Source organism: Carassius auratus, chromosome 14, assembly GCF_003368295.1.
Source record: "Carassius auratus strain Wakin chromosome 14, ASM336829v1, whole genome shotgun sequence".
In the NCBI taxonomy this organism is placed as follows: domain Eukaryota; kingdom Metazoa; phylum Chordata; class Actinopteri; order Cypriniformes; family Cyprinidae; genus Carassius; species Carassius auratus.
Genome location: NC_039256.1, coordinates 31831796 through 31847062, shown reverse-complemented (window position 1 = coordinate 31847062; position 15267 = coordinate 31831796). Strand labels below are relative to the sequence as shown.

General features: G+C 37.5%; 3 protein-coding genes across 4 annotated transcripts in view; all 3 read left to right on the top strand.

Annotated features, from left to right (window-relative positions):
- The window catches only part of LOC113114360 (uncharacterized), a 575280-nt gene that overhangs the window by 415432 nt on the left and 144581 nt on the right, over positions 1–15267 (top strand). The gene's annotated exons all lie outside the window — the stretch shown is intronic.
- The window catches only part of LOC113114378 (uncharacterized), a 77822-nt gene that overhangs the window by 8313 nt on the left and 54242 nt on the right, over positions 1–15267 (top strand). The window lies entirely within an intron of this gene.
- On the top strand, positions 1825–14134 carry LOC113114414 (uncharacterized). The gene is made up of 4 exons (XM_026281348.1): positions 1825–1967; positions 5684–6073; positions 6179–6412; positions 13922–14134. Exons 1-4 carry the CDS (start codon positions 1925–1927, stop codon positions 13945–13947), a joined length of 693 nt encoding a protein of 230 aa, XP_026137133.1. The 5' UTR covers positions 1825–1924; the 3' UTR covers positions 13948–14134.

Below are 15267 nucleotides of genomic sequence, written 5' to 3'. Positions count from 1 at the left end.
ACAAAAAGGACTCATATGTCAGAATGCTGTTCATAGACTTCAATTCAGCATTCAACACAATCATCCCTCAACAGCTCATCTACAAGCTGAGTCAGCTGGGGCTCAACACTTCTTTCTGACTGGAAGACTGGAAGTACAGGTCGGCAGCACCATCACACTGAACACTGGGGCCCCCCAAGGATGTGTGCTGAGCCCCCTCCTCTTCACTCTGCTGACCCATGACTGCACACCGTCACACAGCTCCAACCTCTTTATTAAATTTGCATATGACACGTCTGTGGTGGGTCTCATTAGCAACAAAGATGAGACAAACTACAGGACTGAGGTGAGCCGCCTGGCCAAGTGGTGCAGTGACAACAATCTCTCTCTGAACGTGGAGAAGACAAAGGAGATTGCTGTAGACTTCAGGAGAGCACACACTCAGCACGTTCCTTTGACCATCAACGGTGCGACTGTGGAGAGAGTGAGCAGCACCAAGTTCCTGGGTGTGCACATCACAGAGGACCTCTCCTGGACTGAAAACACAGCAGCACTGGCCAAGAAATCACAACAGCGTCTCTACTTCCTCCACAAACTGAGAAGAGCCAGAGCCCCACCCCCCATCATGTACACCTTCTACAGAGGGACCATCGAGAGCATTCTGTCGAGCTACATCACTGTGTGGTATGGCACCTGCAACGCGTCCTGCCGAAAGACTCTGCAACGCATAGTGAGAGCAGCTGAGAAGATCATTGGTGTCTCTCTCCCCTCCCTCCAGGATATTTCTGGAACTGGTCTCACCCGCAAAGCCTTCTGCATCACAGGTGATCCCACTCACCCATCACACAGCTTCTTCAGCCTGCTACCATCAGGGAGGAAACTGCGGAGTCTCCAGGCCAGGACCAGCAGACTGAAGGACAGCTTCATCCACCAGGCTGTCAGGAAGCTGAACTCCCTCTCAAACCTGCCCCCCCCTTCTTCTTCCCCAGGCACCACTGAACTATGACCCCCCCCCCCCCCCCCCACACACACACACTAATTATTATATGATGGCATGCACTTGTCACTTGTGCAGCATTGGCCTGCTTACTACCTCATTCGGCATGGAACTGACGTCATTCCACTACCTCATCAGTCAGTTAAATAACTGCTCTTGGTCACTTGTCACTTGTCACTTTAATCAGACTTAATAAGATATTCTTAATAAGTGATTTTTTTGCACTAAAAAATCTTTTAACTGCACTGTTGTTCACTTCATTGATTTTCACTATATCTGTCATTTACCTTGCGCTGCTTTATTTAACTTTTATTTCTAACTTTATTTTTAATTTTATTGTGTCTTTTTTTTTTATAATTCCCTTATTGTATAATTGTATCTACATTTTATATTTGATCTAGTTATTTTTTTAGTCTTTAATGTTAATGTTATCTGTATGCACCGGGGTCTGAGAGTAACACAATTTCGATTCTCTGTATGTATGTACTGTACATGTGGAAATTGACAATAAAGCAGACTTGAACCTGAACTTGAACTCACACATCAAGTGACTGTTCTTGACAGTTCAGTTCTTTTGAATTTCCCTAATTTGACTCCCAACAGATCAAAACATACATACAATAAAGGCTGCAACTCTTAGAAACTACTTCTGAGTTTTTATTTTTTGGTGAACGCTAATTAAGATACATTGATAAATGATACATTATTACACACAAAGGCAGACAAGCACATGTATGCATTATTTATTTGTGTGTTCCTGTGCAAGATCTTAAACCCCAAACTGTTTCAATAATCTCAACTTCCTCTTTTCTCAAAGAAACCGTCAGTGGTTTAATAAGAAGTTTGCATAGTCGTCTCTTCTGTCAGAGCAAGAAGTGATTGTGTGACTGAAGCAGCGTCACACTCTTCTGCTGGGATTGAGTTCTTCTGAAACTGGACTTTAGAGAAATGATGCTCATCTTTGGACTGATGCTGCTGCAAACTGCTGCATGTGAGTCACTTTCACATCAGACTCTTATGATGCTGATCAATCTCTGAAATAAAAACAAAGTAATATTCAATTAATTGCAAGACTCATAGTTAAAGAGTTGGATGTTTTTGTGAAAGACCCCAGAAATGATGTGGGCATAAAAATGTCTTAAAAAGTTTGAATTCTCAGAAATCTCCTTCTGTAAAGTATAACAGCTGATTACCTACTATGAAATATAGAAATAGCATTCACTGACTGATCAAACATATTACTTTAACTCTGAAGAAGCTTGCAACTATAGCAGCATTTTATAAAAATAACTGCACTATAATTCTTGTTTCCACACATCATCACATGGTTCAGCTTTATCGCTGCTAAAAGTTCTCTAACTTTAAAAGTTCTCTAACTCCTTCCTCTTATTTATTTGATGACAATATGCCTCTACACTGTCATTGGGGCGGTACCTTTTCAAAGGGTACAACTTTCCTCATAAATATCCTCATAGATTCATTCACTATATATTCTATTACTATAGATTATATTTATACTATGTTAAAATAGCAGGATTTTCTACTATTTATACTACGTATTGCAAATACTGGCAATTATCTGCACCCTTAGTATTGTAGTACACTATAAAACAGTATGAAATAATAACTTATTGAGTCTAATTAAATGGATGCCACCTTATTGAGGCAATAAAAACCTCCATACACCTACCCTTACTCTACCCAATACATTATTTCAAACTGTTTCATTATTTATTTTTACATTTCTGTCTCTTTTGAAGTGTTAGTGTATACAATAAGTTTTATTAATTTAAGTATTTATAGAGATTATTATAGCACAATTATATAATAAGGGGGTTATTATAGAAACCACCATTGACCTCACTTATTTTCAAAGCCTGGCTATGGCCATGTTCATTATATTTATGTTTTTTTGTTGTTTTTTTTTTGTTTTTACTGCAGTCATTATTTGCATTAAAACATTTTCTCTGCACTCAAAAGAGCAAAATTCAAAGCAGCCAATCAATCCTCTGTATTATTAAACATTAAAATGTAGCATGCCATTTTTTACTAAATTCATACATGATATTTATATTTACACTGTGCACACATAATTCCATTTATTTATAAATCCTAATATCTGCATGGAAACTAGAGTTTATACTCCAGGGCCCGTATTCATAAAGAATCTTACTGCAAAAAGTAGCTCCTAGTGACACAATTCTAAGAAAATTCTTAGAAATGTGGGCGTTTACTCTTCAATCAATCAATCAATCAATCACTTTTATTTATATAGTGCTTTAAACAAAATACATTGCGCCAAAGCACTGAACAACATTCATTTGGAAAACAGTGTCTCAATAATGCAAAATGATAGTTAAAGGCAGTTCATCATTGAATTCAGTTATGTCATCTCTGTTCAGTTGAAATAGTGTCTGTTTTAATTTGCAATCAAGTCAACGATATCGCTGTAGATGAAGTGACCCCAACTAAGCAAGCCAGAGGCGACAGCGGCAAGGAACCGAAACTCCATCGGTGACAGAATGGAGAAAAAAACCTTGGGAGAAACCAGGCTCAGTTGGGGGTCAGTTCTCCTCTGACCAGACGAAACCAGTAGTTCAATTCCAGGCTGCAGCAAAGTCAGATTGTGCAGAAGAATCATCTGTTTCCTGTGGTCTTGTCCTGGTGCTCCTCTGAGACAAGGTCTTTACAGGGGATCTGTATCTGGGGCTCTAGTTGTCCTGGTCTCCGCTGTCTTTCAGGGCAGTAGAGGTCCTTTCTAGGTGCTGATCCACCATCTGGTCTGGATACGTACTGGATCCGGGCGACTGCCGTGACCCTCTGATCTGGACACAGACTGGATCTGGTGGCCACGGTGACCTCGGAACAAGAGAGAAACAGACAAATATTAGCGTAGATGCCATTCTTCTAATTATGTAGAAAGTACGGTGTTATGTGAAGTGTTTCCGGTTCCGGTTTACCTAATTAATGCAGCCTAAAAATCCTTTAACGGATTTGGATATTAAAAGCATATTAGTATGTTATGTGTATGCCAGGTTAAAGAGATGGGTCTTTAATCTAGATTTAAACTGCAAGAGTGTGTCTGCCTCCCGAACAATGTTAGGTAGCTTATTCCAGAGTTTAGGAGCCAAATAGGAAAAGGATCTGCCGCCCGCAGTTGATTTTGATATTCTAGGTATTATCAAATTGCCTGAGTTTTGAGAACGTAGCGAGTAAGAGAACTCTTAAAATTAAAGAAAAAATCCTAGTAAAGAAAAAAGTCATTCAGAAAGCATCATAACCCTTAAAAGAGGTCTTAAGGTCAAACTTGTTAGGAGCCCGGACGAGGACTTTTAAGAGGCTTGAGTTTCTTTAGCAGAGGAGAAAATGGCAGAAAGACGAAGAGGCAGAAGAAATGTGTTGCAGACAATGGATGACAGTGAGTTAATAAGACACTATAGACTAGATTGTGCAGCGATCATGTTTGTGAATGATCTTATTAGAGACGTGCTAACATCTCCGACACAGCGCAGAAATGCCATAGTGCCAAAAATTAAAGTAATCACTACATTACGATATTTGGCAACTGGGAAAATGCAACAATGCAATAGTGATGATTTGGGTCTGTCACAACCTTCTGTAAGCAGAGTGATCACACAAACAATTACAGCACTTTCAGAACATCTTATTGTGTCACAGTTCATTTCGTTTCACTGGACATTCCCACCTTGTATGCTCAAAAAACTGCATTTATGAATATAGCAGGCTTATAGGTGCACACAAGCAGGGAATGAACTGTTAATAGTTTGTGCTATATGCTCTCATGTCTGCTTCTTGTCCCTTGCTGTGACAACGGATCCGAATTTTCCTTTAAGAATGGCCTGTGAAGAAATGAACTGTGACACAATAAGATGTTTTGAAAGTGCTGTAATTGTTTGTGTGATCACTCTGCTTACAGAAGGTTGTGTCAGACCCAAATCATCACTATTGCATTGTTGCATTTTCCCAGTTGCCAAATATCGTAATGTAGTGATTACTTTAATTTATATATTAAATTATAAATTATTATATAATCTATACCGTATTATTAACTCGCTGTCATCCATTTTCTGCAACACATTTCTTCTGCCTCTTCATCTTTCTGCCATTTTCTCCTCTGCTAAAGAAACTCTTAAGCCTCTTAAAAGTCCTCGTCCGTGCTCCTAACAAGTTTGACCTTAAGAACTCTTTTAAGGGTTAAGATGCTTTCTGAATTAAATTTTTTCTTTACTAGGATTTTTTTTATTTATTTTAAGAGTAAACGCCCACATTTCTAAGAATTTTCTTAGAATTGTGTCACTAGGAGCTACTTTTTGCAGTAAGATTCTTTATGAATACGGTCCCTGATGTTCTGGCTGCTGTACAAGTATTTAATGTAATATTAAATCAATTATGAGGAATGATGGATTCGATATGCTTTTGTGTGTGTGTTGTTCTTTCTAATATTTCCTTAGTTGTTTACAAAAAGTTTCAGGACATGTAGAAAAACAGATTTTTTTTAAATCATTTGATAAACCTGACATGAGATCAAGAGTCTGATTTGTGTCTTCTGTAGAACTTGATGATGAATGTTTGTGTAATTTGTGTCTGTTGAAATTCATGATGAGAGAGATGATATTTCTAGCAGCAGTAACACTCTGACTCTGTCGATGTTGGTACATTTCATCTTGTGTGTGTTTTGTTCTTCAGGTCTGGATCAGCTCTGCACATTTGATGAACCATATTCATTCAAACAATGTTACGCAGCTCTGGGACACAAACTCAGTCTGCAGATGAAGCTGAACCCTCGATATTCTTACCTTAAATTGTATAAGATGTTAAATAATGACAGTAGACTGGAAGTCTGTAGCATAAAGAAATATAATTATTACGAATCCATCAGAAACAGATCTGAGTTCTTTAAAAATGTGTCTCCGATAATAAATACACATGAATCCATCAGAAACAGATCTGAGTTCTTCTTTGATAATATAACTCTGATCATAAACAATGTGACCAGAGCAGATTCAGGAAAATACACATCATTTGTCAATGAGATAGATATGGCAATGGAAAGTGATCTTCAAGTGATTGTTGAAGGTATAGAAGCTCTCAGCAATATATTTTATTTTAGAAATGCTTTGATATTGATGCTGATTACATGTTGAGAAATATTCATGTGACTGTGATGTGTCCCTCCTCCAGCTCCTATTGGCTCAGTGGAAGTGTCAATCATCTGCTCCTCCAGTGGGGTGATGAGGGTGTTCTGCTCCTCTGAGGGGGATCATCTCCTTTACAGCTGGACTCTGAATGGAGATCCACTGATGGATGGAAACAGCAGCATTGATCTGGATGAAGGAACTGATGGAGACATCAGCTGCAGCGTGAAGAACCACGTCAGTCACGCACAGAAGACCATTAGACTCAAACCCTGTTCTGGTGAGATTAATACATGAATCTCCAGATACTGTACATTTACATTTACATTTATTCATTTAGCAGACGCTTTTATCCAAACCGACTTACAGATGAAGACAGTGGAAGCAATCAAAAACAACAAAAAGAGCAATGATATATAAGTGCTATAACAAGTCTCAGTTAGGTTAACACAGTACACGTAGCATGGGTTTTTAAATAATATAAGAAATAAAAAGAAAACAGAAAACTTTACACATACACACACACACACACACATACATATACAATTGTATAATAAATGAAAAGAAAATAGAATACAAAAAGATTAGAAAGGTAGTTAGATTTTTTTAAAGAATAGAATTAGAATAGTGAGTGTTAAAGTTAGAGGGTCAAATAAAGATGGAAGAGATGTGTTTTAAGCCGATTCTTGAAGATGGCTAAGGACTGATTTGGGGAGGTCATTCCACCAGAAGGGAACATTTAATTTAAAAGTCCGTAAAAGTGACTTCTTTGGGATGAACAATCAAGTGACATTAATTTGCAGAACGCAAGCTTCTAGAGGCACATAAGTCTGAAGTAACAAATTTAGGTAAATGGGTGCAGAGCCAGTGGTAGTTTTGTAGGCAAACATCAATGCCTTGAATTTGATGCGAGCAGCTATTGGAAGCCAGTGCAAATTGATAAACAGAGGTGTGACATGTATTCTTTTTGGCTCATTAAAGATTAATCTTGCTGCTGCGTTCTGAATTAATTGTAAAGGTTTTATAGAATTGACTGGAAGACCTGCAAAGAGGGCATTGCAATAGTCCAGCCTGGACAGAACAAGAGCTTGAACAAGGAGTTGTGCAGCATGTTCCCAAAGAAAGGGCTTGAACTTCTTGATGTTGAATAAAGCAAATTTGCAGGATGGGACAGTTTTATCAATGTGGTCTGAGAAAGTCAGCTGATCATCAATCATAACTCCAAGGCTTCTAGCTGTTTTTGAAGGAGTTATGGTTGATGTGCCTAACTTGATGGTGAAATTGTGATGGAACGGTGGGTTTGCTGGAATCACAAGCAGTTCTGTCTTGGCAATATATATATATATATATATATATATATATATATATATATATATATATATATATATACAGTATTGTTCAAAATAATAGCAGTACAATGTGACTAACCAGAATAATCAAGGTTTTTAGTATATTTTTTTATTGCTACGTGGCAAACAAGTTACCAGTAGGTTCAGTAGATTGTCAGAAAACAAACGAGACCCAGCATTCATGATATGCACGCTCTTAAGGCTGTGCAATTGGGCAATTAGTTGAATTAGTTGAAAGGGATGTGTTCAAAAAAATAGCAGTGTCTATCTTTGACTGTACAAACTCAAAACTATTTTGTACAAACATTTTTTTTTCTGGGATTTAGCAATCCTGTGAATCACTAAACTAATATTTAGTTGTATGACCACAGTTTTTTAAAACTGCTTGACATCTGTGTGGCATGGAGTCAACCAACTTGTGGCACCTCTCAGCTGTTATTCCACTCCATGATTCTTTAACAACATTCCACAATTCATTCACATTTCTTGGTTTTGCTTCAGAAACAGCATTTTTGATATCACCCCACAAGTTCTCAATTGGATTAAGGTCTGGAGATTGGGCTGGCCACTCCATAACATTCATTTTGTTGGTTTGGAACCAAGACTTTGCCCGTTTACTAGTGTGTTTTGGGTCATTGTCTTGTCGAAACAACCATTTCAAGGGCATGTCCTCTTCAGCATAGGGCAACATGACCTCTTCAAGTATTTTAACATATGCAAACTGATCCATGATCCCTGGTATGCGATAAATAGGCCCAACACCATAGTAGGAGAAACATGCCCATATCATGATGCTTGCACCTCCATGCTTCACTGTCTTCACTGTGTACTGTGGCTTGAATTCAGAGTTTGGGGGTCGTCTCACAAACTGCCTGTGGCCCTTGGACCCAAAAAGAACAATTTTACTCTCATCAGTCCACAAAATGTTCCTCCATTTCTCTTTAGGCCAGTTGATGTGTTCTTTGGCAAATTGTAACCTCTTCTGCACATGCCTTTTTTTTAACAGAGGGACTTTGCGGGGGATTCTTGAAAATAGATTAGCTTCACACAGACGTCTTCTAACTGTCACAGTACTTACAGGTAACTCCAGACTGTCTTTGATCATCCTGGAGGTGATCATTGGCTGAGCCTTTGCCATTCTGGTTATTCTTCTATCCATTTTGATGGTTGTCTTCCGTTTTCTTCCACGTCTCTCTGGTTTTGCTCTCCATTTTAAGGCATTGGAGATCATTTTAGCTGAACAGCCTATCATTTTTTGCACCTCTTTATAGGTTTTCCCCTCTCTAATCAACTTTTTAATCAAAGTACACTGTTCTTCTGAACAATGTCTTGAACGACCCATTTTCCTCAGCTTTCAAATGCATGTTCAACAAGTGTTGGCTTCATCCTTAAATAGGGGCCACCTGATTCACACCTGTTTCTTCACAAAATTGATGACCTCAGTGATTGAATGCCACACTGCTATTTTTTTGAACACATCCCTTTCAACTAATTCAACTAATTGCCCAATTGCACAGCCTTAAGAGCGTGCATATCATGAATGCTGGGTCTCATTTGTTTTCTGACAATCTACTGAACCTACTGGTAACTTGTTTGCCACGTAGCAATAAAAAAATATACGAAAAACCTTGATTATTCTGGTTAGTCACATTGTACTGCTATTATTTTGAACAATACTGTATATATATATATATATATATATATATATATATATATATATATATATATATATATATATATATATATATATATAAAACCCTTGGCAACACCAATGATGAGGATCATTCAGGTCTCTTAATTCTTGAAGTGTCTTTAGTTTGTTTCAGCTTGATCTCAGCAGTGAAGTGTGTTGATATCAGTGATCAGCACACAGACATTACAACGTGTCACTGCTTAAAACATGAAGGTTTTGTTTTCTGTCTAATTGTCGTTCATTGATCGGTTGATTGTGTTTGTGTTGTTCAGTGTCTGTGTCTCTGGTGTTTGTTGTGGTCTGGTGTCTTCAGCTGATGGTTCTGTTCGGTCTGTTAGGAGCTTTTCACATCTACATGAGACACACGTCAGGTGAGAGACATTTATCATCATCATTATAGATTTGACATCCAGATATTAAGAGTGTGAAGATGATGATGATGATGATGATGATGATGATGTGTTTAGGAAAGAAAGAGGAAGATGAGAAAGTGAGGATGAGAAGATTTAGAGAAGGACATGAACACACAGCAGAAGATTGATGAGAGCAGCAGCAGATCATCACATCTATGAGAAATAACTTCATAATCTCACAGATTCTCACATCAATCCAGCTTTCAGCTGCCAACAGCAGATCTTATCAAATAAAACCATGAGATTTATTAAGACCAGGAGATATGAATTAAACCAGATTTTCTATATGGTTATGAAGATTATTTTCTGGACATTTGTCTTTTGTAATAGTTTTAATGCTTATATTATTATGTGTCTTCACACTGAATGAACTAGCAGCTCATTTATTTCATTACATGAAACCCCTTCTGATCATCACTGATACAACTTTTATTTCTCTGAATCAGATCAGTCACATTGTATTTATTTCCATATTTCTGCTCTTGTTCTTTTACTTTATTCTGTTATGATTGATTTCTTTGATTTACAGGTCTGTGAAGATGTTTTATCTGTTTGTAGCTCTTGATCTGTTTCTCAGTTTTGTAGTGTCTGTGGTTTTGCTGTCTGTGGTTTGGTTTTGCTTGGATTTGTATTTTACTTTTAACATATAACAACATTCATGCATTATTCTTCACAATATATTTTAATCAGAACATGCTAAACATGCCTTTCTTTAGACGTTGTAAATTAGGTGATTGCTGATTTTTATTTTTTTTTATTTTTTTTAAATGTGAAAATAAAACTATGGGATTATTTTCCCGCCAAATGTATTGCAGTCACAGAGCGAAAAATAACAAGCAAAGATCAAATATTTAAAAACACGTGTAAAATAATAACGCACAAAGCCGAAAAACAAATGCAGTTTTTTTAAATAATAAAAAGCGCAGTCATGGATCGAAAAATAATAAGCGTAAATCAAAAATGTAAACGCATTTAAAATATATTGCACAAAACTGAAACATGAATTCAACATTTTTTCAAATCTCAAACAAAATCAGGTTTCCTGCTCATGTCATTTTTCTTTGTGTGCTTGTTGTTTTTTTCCCCTTTGCTCTTGTTTCCACGTTCTGTGCTTGCGTTTCTAAAAGTTGCAGTTGGAGTTTCATGTAAATCAGGGCAGGCATCAGCATCACCATTGGCTGCAAATTCTAGATTGACAGCTGCTCCTCTAGCCAATCAGTCCAAGGGGGAGTGACGTCACTCCAATGCGACTCGTGGCTGCTGTGGCAGATGTGTGAAGTAGAGGGTGACGGTGACAAGGGAATGGATTTTCAAATATCCCCCGTCCCACTCCCGCGAAAAAAGATCCGTCCCGTCCCAATCCCACGAAAAAAACTAAGCGGAAATCCCGTCCCATTTCCCGGAATGACTTTATTTATTTATTTATTTTTCAGCAGGAATCTGTCAGTTACAGTGGAAAAAATACAACACAGATCTCAGCATGCCCACTTTAGTTAAATAAAAATTTTAAATGTAGTTTTTATTTTTTATTTTATTGAACTGAAATACATATTAAACAATGCAAATTGTGTATTTCACACAATGTAAATCATCCATGCTAACATATGTTTTCTATTTTATTTTTTTAATTTGAGCGTATACATTGCACTCTGAGAGTTTGAGATGCGTTTTCTCTTGTTTGGTGGGTGTGTCAGAACTGCAGTCCAATCAGCAGCAACATGTATATAAAGCACGCTGTATTAAAGTGAACTCGCACAATGGCTTCAAGGAAAATAATGTACAAAAGTGTTCGTTGCAGCTTGGAATACGCAACAACTGAGGATATTAGAAGACTTGTTTGTCGTAAGTTTTATTGTACAAATATAAGATATCAACATAATGATGTAGTTGTTTATATTTTTAGCTTCATTGCAAGTGTATGACATTTGAAATAAACAATGGTAATTAAGTATTTTTCAGCTGTCAATCTAGAATTTGCAGCCAATGATGACACTAAAGCCCGCCCTGATTTACATGAAACTCAAACTGCAACTTTTAGAAACGCAAGCGCAGAACGTGGAAACAAGAGCAAAGGGGAAAAGACCACAAGCACACACATAAAAATAACACGAGCAGGAAACCTGATTTTGTTATTTTAAAAAATTGCATTTGTTTTTCGGTTTTGTGAGTTATTATTTTACACGTGTGTTTACATATTTTATATATGCTTATTATTTTTCGCTCTGTGACTGCAATACATTTGGCGGGAAAATAATCCCATATAAAACACTTTAAAAATGAAATCGTATTTGCAGTGAAAAGTGTTTATATTTTAACACAGTCAATTAACATTTTATCCAACAGAAAGCACACATCAATGATTTTAAAACACATCAAAGGATTTTAATATAATTAAAACCAAATAATTTAATCTGTAACTCATTTCCTCCTGCAGATGTCCTCAGAACAATGAATGTGTGTTTGATGGCAAACTTTACCATAGTCCATACAGTTTAGAAATTATATTATTCCTGATTTGAGTTTTTAAAAAGTTTATTTGCCGTCAAACTTGATCTCATTAACAAGACTATGTGGTTAAAACATAAAACTGGGTCACATTTGGAATAGTTTTATGACAGTCAGTAGCCGCATTTCCACTGTCGGGTCAGTGCGAGCCAGGGCTTAAAACGGGCCGGGTGGGGCTCATAGCCCCGGGCCAGTAGCACCGAGCCCAGAATAGCGCAGGGTTTCCACAGTGGAGCTTGAAGCACCGCTGCACGTTACTAAAACACGCCCTTTACACGCCTCTCAGAACAACGTCATGCAACCTCATCATTTCACCAACAAAGCGAAGTTTATCAGAAAACTAAGAAATAAGTCACTGGAACATGCGTGATCACAAAACGAAGATGATAAAAGAGTCCGTTTGTTTGCATGCTTTGTTATATATTCAAATTCAAAAGCATCTATGTTTTAACTATAGAATTGATTTAATTTATCAGGACTCAAAATTAATCACACATAAATACACTTATTTATATTTTATTTATTTATTTTTAACGCTTATGAAAATACCCTGCTTATTCAGTCGAGTCTGTTTCTGTTTATTAGCCACAGTAGCCGTCATATTTAGAATGAATGATAATATCTCTATTTTTATAAAAGCTCCCGAACAAAAAACATTATTAGGCTATATTCTTTTATGATGGGCAACGTGAGATAAACTCTCGAGACGAGGCTTGTGACAAATAATATAAGTTACTAAATAAATACACGACTGTGATAGAGAATAAGAAGCTGACGTCTGATTTCTTCAAGCGGTCATATTTACCATGTTTACTATGGTAATATGTTTAGCGTGCATATCTTTTTCATCGCTTATAAATATTTCTGCCTTGTTTAGTGATTATAATCCACATTGGATCAAGTTATTTCAAAGACTCGCTGCTGACTGAAAGAGAGTTTTGAGCTCGACTTATTTAAAAAAGTGTTTAATGCTGGTGTTAAAGCTGTTATCTTTCTGAAATGATCCCAGTGCAGACTCGCTATTTTTATTAAATGCTCCCGAACAAAAATCATTATTATATTTTGATGATATGCAACGTGGAGCTAAACTCACAAAATGAGACGACGGATAAAATGTTACTTAATAATTACACAATTGTGATAGAGAATAAGAAGCTGACGTCTGATTTATCCAAGCTGTCATATTTAACATGTTTACTTACTGTGTAACGTTAAAGTTAAGCGTGCATAGTCTTTTTCATCGCTTATAAATATTTCTGCCTTGTTTAGTGATTATAATCCACATCGGATCAAGTTATTTCAAACACTTGCTGCTAACTAAGAGTGAGTTTTGAGCTCAACTTATTTTAAAACGTCTTTAATGCTGCTGTTAAACCTGTTATCTTTTTGAAATGATCCGCGCTGACGCTCTCCAGAAACTCCCGTCTTTGTTCATAACCCCTCCTCTAGCCCCAGCTGGCCCGCTTTGGCCCAAGGTTTTCGTCGGGCCAAAAAACCCTGGCCGTTGGCCCCGAAGAAGCCCCGGCGAGGCACGATCAAGCCCCGGAAGTGACAGTGGAAACGCGACTGGCCCTGGCACGCACTAGCACGCCCGGTCTTAGCTCGATAGTGGAAACACGGCTACTGTTCTTGAAGCCAATGAGGTTAGCATTGCATTTTCAGCCAAATCCGACCCAACATCTAAATATATAGGTTATTTTCAGGCGTAGTGTAGTGAATTAAGAAAATAATAATATAAATAAAAGAGCACAAACATGGCACTTTAATCTACTGTAATTAACTAATGAATAATCCGTTAAAGTTCTGTTATGTTCTGTTCATGTTTATAGATTGCAATACTGGGTCAGTCCACTAGTGGCTGCAGGAGTCAATGTTCTGTGGGGAGGAGGAGCAGAAAAGGAGAAGGAATAAAGAAGTGTTCATAATGATATGAAACTAGGCATTCTCTCTCTCTTTAATTTCTCAATAAGAGTCTCAAACATTACAAAATCTGGCAACGATATCTTTATCTTTACTAATTCCTGCATTTTGTCTTCCGACTGTCGGAGAGCCCACTATTCCATTTTCAACATTGAAGAATTTTTTTCAAAACTACTTGCTTGTCATTGGACCGCAAGGTGATGCTTGGCCTTATGCCAGAGTTCATTCAGTTTTGTTACACTGTCTCAGAACAGAAGATTTTTCTATTCGCTGTCAAACAGGGGTACAACATATGATGAGACCAAGGCGGCTCTTGATACTCATTTAACGCCTAGAGTAAATGTTTCTTTGAGCCATTTCTATGAAAGAACTCCTTGAGGCACATAATTGTCCAAACTGCATGCCCAGATTACACAAGGCTGGAGCACAGAAACAAATGGATCCAAAAATCATGGCGTACTTTCAGGTCAGGCATGAACTAGCTAGGGATGATAAGTATATCATGAGAGGACAGAGATTTGGTTGTGCCAGTTGCTTTGCACTCTTAATTCATTCACGAAGGACACATAAAGGACACCAGGGAGTTTTACAAGCTAAGCAACGGCTAAGAAAATTGTACTGGTGGCCTCATATGGACTATGATGTGCTTTCAATTATAGCCTCTTGTTCCACCTGTCAGTCCTGTGACAAGATTGCCCAGACATACCCAGCCCCATTACAGCCAGTGGAACTGCCCAATGGTCCATTTCAGAAAGTTGCAATAGACATTGTAGGACCATTTGAGAGAGCCACACATTTACCTCAAATGTTACAACTGACACAGTTACAAAGTTTCTAGCATCTGTGTTTGCGAGAGAAGGTAACCCACTCACCTTACTGTGATAATGGTCCTATTAGATTACTTGTACTGCATTCGCTGATTTCCTAGCAGAAAGAGGAATAAAACACATTCTTTGCAGTGTTTACTGGCCCCAAACAAACAGTACTGTGCAGAGATGTATAGTAACGAAGTAGAACTACTTCACTACTGTACTTAAGTACTAAAAGGCGGTATCTGTACTTTACTAGAGTATTATTTTTTTCTCCTACTTCCACTTTTACTTCGGTACATATTTTCGCTGAGTTTAATACTTTTACTCCGATATTTTTTTTATGTGCTGCATCATTACTCGTTACAATTATAATAATGTTACGAATCTTTCCATTACAAACCACTGCCAGAACTGTAGATGGCAGGTTTGATGAAGCTGGCACA

What these genes read in the sequence shown, in the direction of transcription:
- LOC113114414 (XM_026281348.1), top strand. Translation starts at nt 1,925, where the DNA reads ATGATGCTCATCTTTGGACTGATGCTGCTGCAAACTGCTGCAT. An exon ending in TCTTCAAGTGATTGTTGAAG is followed by an intron (nt 6,074 to 6,178) that starts GTATAGAAGCTC and finishes TCCCTCCTCCAG; the next exon opens with CTCCTATTGGCTCAGTGGAA. An exon ending in TAGACTCAAACCCTGTTCTG is followed by an intron (nt 6,413 to 13,921) that starts GTGAGATTAATA and finishes TCATGTTTATAG; the next exon opens with ATTGCAATACTGGGTCAGTC.